A 10,720-nucleotide genomic window follows, 5' to 3' on the forward strand; every position below is an offset into this window, starting at 1 on the left:
TTCTGGTGTTTCAGCTCGCTGTTCCCTGAAGTATTGATAGATGTTGACAAAGCTATCTCTCCCCTTTCAGGACCACTGGTTCTGGAGAGTTCGGGACAACGCGGTGATGCCAGGCTACCCCATGCTCATCAATGTGTTCTGGAGAGGTCTGCCACCCAAAATCGATGCCGTCTATGAGAACAGCGAGGGCAAGTTCGTGTTCTTCAAAGGTAAGGACACAAGCTTACAGATGTATGTCCATTCTCTACCTCCAAGTCTGTATAATAATAATCATAATAATAATAATAATAATAATACTACATTAGACTTATATAGCGCTTTTCTAGACACCGAAAAGACGCTTTACAAACTGAAAAGATCGAGTAGTAAAATAAAAATATAGGGGTCTAATTCATTTGACTAAATCTAAATCTAAATGTCTTTGTAGGACAATCTACTCTGTATACTGCAATCACACCTAGATTTCGGGCGGAGAAGCGGCGAACAAACAACGCCAGCGTCCTCTCTCGACCGGCATTTTTGGAAAAGGAAGGAAAAGGAATATCTAAGTGTATCTAAGGAGATACTTTATCAGCAGTAAAAGAAGTGGGGTTAGCTGAAGTTCGTGTCAAGGAAGCAGTAGTAGTAGACCAGTGGTGTAGTCTAGGTGATACGCAGGACTACGCTGTATACCCACTAGGAAAGGCCAAGGATTTCCATATACCCACTTAAAAATGTGTGAGGATACGTAACGGCGTTTTGTGACAGAACTTTCACTTTCATTCATACATTTCACCCTGTCTGTGTTACGAAGCACTTGAATTTTGGACCATCGGAACTGACTATAGCGTCATATACCATCAAAGGGGGGAGATGTGACATGAAATCTGTCAAAATGCAGCACTATCATGCACAGATCAGCCTTGTAACATTTAATGTATATATATATATATATATAACGTTAGACAGGGAGCGCATATTTATTTTGATGGCGTTCCGAAATGAACGATATGAGGCTGGGAGGGGGAAAATCACAGTATACCCCCTAGAAAAAACTAGACTACACCACTGTAAAAGGAAGGAAAAGGAATATCTAAGTGTATCTAAGGATATACTTTAGTAGCAGTAGAAGAAGTGGGGTTAGCTGAAGGTCTTGTCAAGGAAGCAGCAGTAGTAGTCGACTATTCCAGTTGATGTGTATAAGGACATATATTGTGTATATATATATTGTGATGTGTATAAGGACATAGTATATGTATTCTCCTACCTGGAGAAGTGAGTGTGTTTCTACGGCGACGGCACTGTACAGTAGAGGAAGGGGGATTAGCTGGCGGCTTATCTGTGTGACTGACTATAAACTAAGCAATTTGGCTCTTAATCTGTGACTGTAAAATAGGTTTGCCTTGTGAAAACGAGGTTGTGTATGTGAAAATATGTGTGTGCGTATGTGTGTGTGTGTGGGGGCGGAGGGGCGGGGGGAGGGCCGGGAAATATCACCCATGAACACCATAGTCTGTGTGATTGTTCTGTGTGCAAACCCCACTACAGCATATGCATGTCTTTGATCTACTGTATGTCTGTAGATCATGTAAATACATAACATACAAGATGAAGGGGTGTTTCTCTGAGTGTACTAATAATAAAAGGAATAGTACATAAAGAGACACAGCCTTATCCACTCATACTCACTCAAACTCCCATGAGAGAGGGGAGGAAGGGAAAGTGAGAAGGGAGGCAGAGAGGGAGGGGGGGGAGGAGGGAGGGGGAGAGAGAGAGAAAAAGAAACAGAGGACATGGAAATGGGAGTCTGTTGGGATAATAACTACAAATCGCAGACGCATACAAATGGTTCCTCGAAAAACTGACTATTGTTCCCATGTGTATCGCACAGCTCCGATTATCCCCTCTCTATTTTGTTCCCCTCGCCTCGTCGTTTATATCCGGGGCTGTGTGGAACCTAGTCCTGCTCTACATTTAAATGTGAATATGCATATTTCATAAGAGCCTGTTTTGTCTGTCTGTGTTTTAGAAAACTGGAATTTCAGTTCTATAAAAAGCCACTAAAGACAGAGTTATTTTCTCTTCATCGACTTGTTTCTTTTTATGCCATGATGTATTCTCTGTCTATCTCACGCATGTTAAGATGACATTGGTTGAAAGGGGGTAAAGTGAGATAAGTTATGATGTTGTTGAATACAAAACGTGAGCTTAGAATTATAAGGTTCTATCTCCGTTTAGGGCAGTTCAGAGATATTGAGCGTCAAAGTTTTGACATTCCATTATGTTTTGTGAGATGGAACCTTTGTATTTTATGAATTACTAACTAAAAAAGTTCAACATTTTAAAAAATAACACCACACAGGCATTAATAAACACCTAATGGATCAGATTATGTAAAAAAACCTAAATGTTGACCGAAAATGGAGATAGAACCTTAAAATTCTAACGTCACGAAAAGTGCACTCAGGACGTATAAGTGTTTCCAGAGGAGCAGCATCAAAGGCTTGATAGGACTGTGGGCATGGCCGCTATGATTAGCCTCCCTCGCTAATGACACCCAGCAATCAGCAAACACGCAGGGATGATCAACCCTGGTTTCAAACAGAATGATGCATCACTAGGGTGTCCTCCTCCCAAGGGACGTGCAATTTAGCGCTGGATCCAATCATTGTTCTAGTTTATTTGGTCGTGATTATGGTTTGCTTTTGACACAGAGGAAACTGCATTGGTAATTCACCTTCGGTGTTTCATAATGTCATGGGTCTTTACCAGTCTGAAAGTGTACATCAACAAAAGAGGGCCTCTGTGTGTGTGTGTGTGTGTGTGAGTGTGTGTGTGTGTGTGTGTGTGTGTGTGTGTGTGTGTGTGTGTGTGTGTGTGTGTGTGTGTGTGTGTGTGCAGGTGCGTGTGTACAGTGCTGTACACACATTGCCTGCATGCATGTGCGTGCGTGTGTTTAATGCAGACATATACAGTCGTCTGTATGTGCGCAGTGAGCTCTGTGTGGTCCATGTGGAGGAAGCAGCTCTGTTGTTGTAGGCACTCTGCCCAGACTGAATGAGAACCATCGCCTTCACAACACTGTTCATACACTGTGAAGAGATAGCAAGAGATTACTGTAGCAACACAGTGTGCTTTGAGCCACGGTTACATCCAAGCATTGAGAGAAGAGGAAGACATAGTCCCAACTTTTAATTTCAGGTGAATTCCAAAACTTAACTCCTCCAAAAATCTCACCCCTGGTTTCTTCTCAATGCCTCCTACAGTATCATCCACTCCCATAATCCTCGTTATACCAAACCCCTGACCCGTCTTACCCAGAATGCTTCAGTAGGCGTGCTAGGGGGGTCTTGGCAGAGATGGCATAACCATGACCCCGCTGAGTGGAGCATGAGAATGAGGCAGGTGAAACGACAGGCATTTCCTGTCACAGGAGTAGGGTCGTCCGCCTCCCTCCCTCCCTCCCCTTCCCCATCAGCTCCATCCCACCCACCGCAATCACTGTTGACGCCCCCCCCCCCCCCCCCCCTTCCTCTCAGTCCTGCGTAGACCTCCACCAGCGAGGGAAAACCACTTCCTGGGGTCGTAAGGTGAAAAACGTGCCATTTAACCTAATTACTTACCAGGAATAAAGATCCCTCACGCTAGACCACACTCTCAGCATACAGCTCTCTCTGCACTTTCACAACAGCTGTCTAGGCTCCAAAATGTGAGGGGCTACTTGGTTTGTGAGATATTCTGATACTGTGACATTTAGAGGAGAGCATTTAAATGTGCCTGGGGAGCTGCCAAACATTATCAGTGGGAGAAGCTGTGCTTTTCATATTGAAATTGCTTTATTAGGAATAGCCCCTTGAGATATGCTATCTCGTTTTCGAGGGGGTCCTAGGTGACAACAATAAAATAACAAGACAATTAGACAACACATTTAACAAAAACAAGAGAATTATAATTTTTGGGTATAAAATTAAAATAAACATAAACCAAAACTAAAATAACAACAGGACAATTGCACAACACAAAACATGACAAGCAAAATAACAAAACAGACAAACAAAACCCCAAAAATCTAAGTTAGAACAAAACATAAAGAGCATACAGATGGATCTTTCACTGATTAGCAATAGTAGTACCATTAGTATTAATGACAGTGATAGTATGAGTTATATCTTTATCTATCTTTATAAGAAAGATGATATTATAATGGACATGTACCGTACAATTGAACTTATAATAAGCGGACAGTGCTTTTTTAAACGGTGGAAAGATGATAAAGATCAAATATTGCAGGCAGATTATTCCAATCAGATCGAGCTCTTAGCCATAGATTTAGAAATAGCAGGAACAAAAAGAAAAGAGATGAACACAATGTTTCAATTGATAAGGAGAGGATAAGGCACCCATCAACTGCTCTAAATAGAAAGGGTACTTGTAATGAATACATGTGAAAATTAACTGCAGCCAATGTGTCTGTCTTCTTCTGGTGGGAGAGGGCCAGTTGACACTTTCATACATTGTGCAATGATGAGTTAAGAAAGGACAGCCAAGAACACATCTGCAACAAATCAGCTCCATTCAAAGGAAGAAGATTAGTCTTGGAGGCAACTACGTATATACAACATCAGCAAAGTCTAATATTGAGTAAGATGAGTTGAGACGCAAGTTTCTTTCTAACAGTAAATGAGAAGCAGTTTCTGGATTGGTAAAGAATTCTAATAGCGAGGTTCATTTTCTTAACAGTGTGAGTGACATTTAAATGAAAGTTCTGAGTCAAGCCATAGTCCCTGGTATTTGTGTTCAACTTTCTGCAGAGGCGTACCATCAAGACAGGAAATGACACATGCAGAAGCATCAGGTTTAGATGTAATGCTTTTGCGAGTACCAAAAATCATAGCGTGAGATTTGGTTTTGTTGAGTTATCATTTATTAACTGCCAGCCAGTGTTGTAGGATATTGAAATCAAATTGCAAAGCTGATTGAATCTGTAATAAATTAGTTTTAGATGTATATACTACTGTGTCATCTGCATTAAGATGAACACAACATTCAGAACAGATTGAGGGGATGTCATTAATAAAAATGGAAAAAAGAAGTGGACCCAGAGTTGAGCCTTGAGGCACACTTCGTTGTTGTATTTACATCTCAGATTGGCTTCCTTGTATGACAACACATTGTTTTCTCTTATGAAGATACAAACTGAACCACAGTAGAGCGTTATGTGACAGACCAACAGAATGAAGTTTATCTAAAAGAAGGTAGTGGTCGACTAGATCAAAAGCTTCGATCAAATCAATGAAAATTGCACCTGTTATTTTACTATGATTAGTAAAATGCAGTAATAAATATAATTTGTAAGTTTTAATAAAGCAGTAGATGTGGAGGGAATTGATCGAAAGCCAGATTGAAAAGGTGATAATATATTATACTTGTTAAGAAAATCAGACAGTTGATTGTATATACATTTTTCGAATACTTTAGCAATAGAGCAGATCATGGAGATTGGTCTATAATTGTTAAGTTCAAGTACATCTCCTCCTTTGTGCAAAGGAGTGATACGTGAGCATTTCCATATGTCAGGTATTTCATAAGTAGACAACAAATTAAAAAGATCACATAAAGGGTACATTAGAATGTGGGATGATAAATTAAGAACTCAGTAATGGCATCCTGGACCTCTACAGGTGTTATTCTCCTGAAGGTGAAGCCGGGTCTAGCAGGCACGTTATTGAAATCGCCACCAATAGAGGGATCGGACATTATAGAGGAACCGACAGTAGAGAAATGCTGGTTGAATGCTGTTCAACATAAGGCTTAGAAGGATATTATCACGGACCAAACATAGCAAAACTAAGAAGACAAGCGTCCTTGTTTTTTTTGAAAGGCGCTATAGAAATTAAAGTTATTATTATTATTAAGATCCAAAGAAAATAATTGTGTAATACAAAGATACCAAATGCATGATCAATTACAAACAGATACACAGAGGATGAACAGACAGAACAAATAACAGACATACATAAAAATAAAATAAAAACAAGACTAGCCCATTACCCCTTGACCCCAGAGGCCCAAGGATTTGGGGAGTAAGCCAAAACCATTCCCACTCTGAGCTTCAGTCTGCCGCTGAAAAGCAAATAGGCAACTTGGTGTGAAATTGAACGTTTGTTCTGCACTGAACTGAAAATCAGCCCAAACAACAACGCAAATATTGGACGTTTTTTTATCACAGATATTGTATCAAGCGACCCACATCTAGACTGTTTCGCTGCTAGTGTTTCTTTCCTCGCTGTTCAGCAGAGAAAACATTATACAATTAAAGGATTAATATTCCTCTTCATCTTGATAAGTGAATGTGTGATATTACACTAACGCTATCCTGGTAACATTCAGAATATTTAGTGATTTGTTGTAGTAGTCGCCAAGCTCCTCAGCACCTGCTATGGCTCACACAAAGCCAACTGGATTATAGTAAAACCGCCTGGCCATCCAAATGCCACCCCTGGGTTAAAACCACTCAGTGTGGCTGACTGTCCCCTCTGAGCCCTGTTGTCCTTGTGTGTGTTTCCAGGGAAGCAGTTCTGGGTATTCAAGGACACCATGTTGCAGCCTGGCTACCCCCAGGACATCTCCATGTTCGGCAACGGCATGCCAACACAGAGCATAGAGACCGCCGTCTGGTGGGAGGACGTGGCCAAAACCTACTTCTTCAAAGGGGACAGGTGTGTGTGTGTGTGTGTGTGTGTGTATGTGTGTGTGTGTGTGTGTGTGTGTGTGTGTGCGCATGTGCATGTGTATATATGTGTGTGTGTGTGTGTGTGTGTGTGTGTGTGAGTATGTGTGCACGTGCGCATGTACACATGTGTTTACCTGCACCTGTGCATGTGCGTGTGTGTGTGTGCGTGCGTGTGCATGTGCATGTGCATGTGTGTGTGTGTGTGTGTGTATGTGTGCACGTGCGCATGTACACATGTGTTGACCTGTACCTGTGCGTGTGTTTGTGTGCGTGTGCGTGTGTTTGTGTGTGTGTGTGTGTGTGTGTGTGTGTGTGTGTGTGTGTGTGTGTGTGTGTGTGCGTGCGTGTGCATGTGTATGCGTTTGTGTGCGTGTGTGTGTGTGTGTGTGTGTGTGTGTGTGTGTGTACAAACACCCAGCATGGCTACATGTGTGTGTTGGTTTGGCCAGTGTGTTTGGCTGTAGAGACAGTGATAGTGTGTCTGTGTCTCATCCTGTCTTGTCGCCCCTGTACAGGTACTGGCGTTACAACGAGGACATGAGGACGATGGACCCTGGCTACCCCAAATCCATCACTGTGTGGAAGGGCGTCCCAGATTCTCCACAAGGGGCCTTCGTAGACAAACCTAACGGTATGAGTTGATATCCTCTCCACAGCTTAACTACACAGTAACATGTATCCCTCATTTCACCTTTGATACTATACATCGTGACGTTAGCATTAAAAGGTTCTATCTCCATTTTTGGTCAAGATTGAGTTTTTTACATAATCTGATCCCTTAGGTGTTTATTAATGCCTGTGTGGTGTTATTTTTAAAATGTTGACATTTTTGAGTTAGTAATTCATAAAATACAAAAGTTCCATCTCACAAAACATAATGGAATGTACAAATGTTTGACACTCAATATCTCTGAACTACCCTAAACGGAGATAGAACCCTATAATGTCCATGTATTATGACTGCATATATTCTAATATTTGAAGCTACATGACTTACATTACGTACATTTCTACGGTAAAGAAATAACCAATGTTCCTTATTGTATCGAGCTCGTTCCTTGAGTAATGTGTTACAAGATCCAGTTGGAATGTTGTAGACCTCAGTGTGCCCGATATGTGTTGGTCCAGTTGGTCCGCACAGAGGGTGGGAAATAGGCCTTTTTTTTTACCTAAACATTAGAGCTCCACTCATTGGGCGACCGGATCGGGGAGCTACTCTTATTGGCTTTGGCCGACAGGGTGGGGCCGGGTGGAACCTGGCAGCGCACGCGTCGGAAAAAGCAGGGCAGGTGGAGAGGCGCACTCGTGCCATCTGTCCCCGTCCCTCCCCGTGCCAGCTCCGTGCACGGGCATGTGCGTATCCATCAGAGCGTGAAGGGTGGATCGATATTCCAAGGGAACGGGTTTTGGCCGACCACACTCGGGTGAAATGATGGCTGGCTTTTAATTTGCCACTATCGAGAGCATGTCAAGCAAGTAACCCGCAACATTGACCCTAATTATCAACGATTATCGAGTCCGGGCGATAGTGTTTGTAGTGGATACAACACATTTTTTACGACAGGCCCTTAACTTCGAGACCTTTGTGTCGACCGGGGGTATGATGGACTGCGAGTTGTGTAACCGTCCGCCCTCTAGCCACCACACACACACGCTCGCACGCACACCTCCCCACACACACGCGCTCGCACGCACACACACACACACACACACACACGGACACAAACAGATTGCAGGGCTTTGCTGCTGTAGCGCAGTGTGTGGCTCTAACAACGCCAAGAGAACTAAATGGGTTCTATCTATTTGCTCTACTCAGGTCTTAGTGTGGCTCTATGTCATTCTCAACCCATTTCCTTTTGTTCTCTACCCCAGTCAAAGACGCAGCTCCAAACCAAGGCTCTCTCTCTTTTCCCAAGATGAATCTTTCTGGACCTTGCTCGCTCCCTCGCCAGCTAGCCATAAACAACTCAGGCCGCCCCGGTGATTTAAGACCGCCCTCCCTCCCTCCCTCTCTTCTTTTCTCTCTCTCTGCAGCCCCCCCTTCTAAAGGACTCCTCCTCCTCTCCTCCGCCTGTGCAGAAACAGAAAATATATCTCATCTCCTCTCTTTCCTAGAAGCCATGCATGAATAATACATGGAGCGAGAGCGAGAGAGAGAGAGAGAGAGAGAGAGAGAGAGAGAGAGAGAGAGAGAGAGAGAGAGAGAGAGAGAGAGAGAGAGAGAGAGAGAGAGAGAGAGAGAGAGAGAGAGAGAGAGAGAGAGAGAGAGAGAGAGAGAGAGAGAGAGAGAGAGAGAGAGAGAGAGAGAGAGAGAGAGAGAGAGAGAGAGAGAGAGAGTTCATCCAGATTGTCATGATGAGGATATGTCACTGGTTTTCGGTGTGTTTGTGTTTGGGCTCTCGAGAGACATTAGAGCATGTCTTTATCACTGCAGATCCCTTTATTCCACTGCCCTGGAACCACCATAGATAGATATGGGCCAGTGGAATAAACCTGAATTATGGACTACAGTTCTTACAGTACCAACCTCAGACTGACAGCAAAATGAAGCCCATGGGGAGAAATTAGGAAAGATTAATTAGGGCTTCCTGCCATGGGGAATTGGCCAATTCAAACACCTATATGACGTCCCACATTCAATAATTACCAATAAGCAAAAATAGACACTTATTTGGTCATAACGGGCCGCAGTTGTCACCTCTCAGGATAATCCATCATACCACCAGTACATCCTCTAGAAATATGAGGAAGTAGACCTAGTATGTATTCTCGCATTACTAAATTCGGCAAGATATATATTCCTTTAAACACATAAAAGGTTGAATTTGGCTTGCCACTGTGGGCTTGTTTAATGCTTAGATTATGATATCACACTATGGTATGGGTCTTTTTTTTTTTCTTTTTTTTTTTTTATCCATTCCAACATTCGCAGTGAAATCCTCATTCTACGTTAACCGAAAACATCGCTGAAATGACCAATTTAGCAGCCATGCCCACCAAAGCTCTGTTTAGAGCAGTGCTCTTTAGTGGAAGCAAATTGGAGTCCTTAGTGTGAGCAGATAGTTGCCTTGTCGTGACGTTAGAATTATAAGGTTCTATCTCCGTTTAGGGTAGTTCAGAGATATTGAGCGTCAACGTTTTTACATTCCATTATGTTTTGTGAGATGGAACCTTTGTATTTTATGAATTACTAACTCAAAAATGTCAACATTTAAAAAAATAACACCACACAGGCATTAATAAACACCTAATGGATCAGATTATGTAAAAAACTCAATTTGGACAAAAATTGAGATAGAACCTTATAATGCTAACCTCACGAGTTGCCTTGTGTTGTACTCAGTTTCTGTGTCCCTCTCTGTTTGGCCCCTGCAGGTTTCACGTACTTCTACAAGGGGAAGGAGTACTGGAAGTTCAACAACCAGCGTCTACGAGTCGAGCCCGGCTACCCCAGGTCCATCCTCAAGGACTTCATGGGTTGCGAGCTGATGCCCGTCGACCCCGAGCGGCCGCCAACAGAGGACGTGGACATCGTCATCGAGCTGGACAACGAGGCCAACACAGTGAAGGCCATCGCCATCGTCATCCCCTGCGTCCTGGCCCTGTGTCTGCTGGTGCTGGTCTACACCGTCTTCCAGTTTAAGAGGAAGGGCACGCCGCGCCACATACTGTACTGCAAACGCTCCATGCAGGAGTGGGTGTGAGAGAGAGAGAGGGGGGTGTGTTAGAGTACCGACACCCCTTTATAAAATCCCCTCAGTACGGCCCCCCCACTACAACGACAGCCAGGCGTGGTGGTTGTTACGTCGGTGACCCCGCTATGATCTCCGGACTGCAGCTCCTGAATTCACTCCTGACTCCCCTGCCTTTTTTAAAGGGGAGAGGAAGTAGGTGGGGGGGGGGTCTTTGCCTAAATGTCCTTTCAACCTTGAGAACAGAGGAGGGTTCACGATACTTTGTACCCCACAAACTCCCGTTCCCGTTGCCCCCGCCCTCTTGGCCGCCGCC

General features: G+C 43.4%; 1 protein-coding gene across 1 annotated transcript in view; it reads left to right on the forward strand.

Moving 5' to 3' along the window:
- The window catches only part of mmp16a (matrix metallopeptidase 16a (membrane-inserted)), a gene marked incomplete at both ends in the record, with an annotated part of 69,513 nt that extends 59,097 nt beyond the window's left edge, over positions 1–10,416 (forward strand). The window contains 4 exons of the mRNA XM_080544257.1: positions 71–209; positions 6,548–6,698; positions 7,228–7,343; positions 10,088–10,416. Coding sequence (XP_080400383.1) covers positions 71–209; positions 6,548–6,698; positions 7,228–7,343; positions 10,088–10,416 — 735 coding nt within the window. The remainder of the gene's footprint in view (positions 1–70; positions 210–6,547; positions 6,699–7,227; positions 7,344–10,087) is intronic.
- Between the last annotated feature and the right edge of the window lie 304 nt (positions 10,417–10,720).

This window comes from Nansenia antarctica, assembly GCF_963989245.1.
Source record: "Nansenia antarctica genome assembly, chromosome: 13".
NCBI lineage: Eukaryota > Metazoa > Chordata > Actinopteri > Argentiniformes > Microstomatidae > Nansenia > Nansenia antarctica.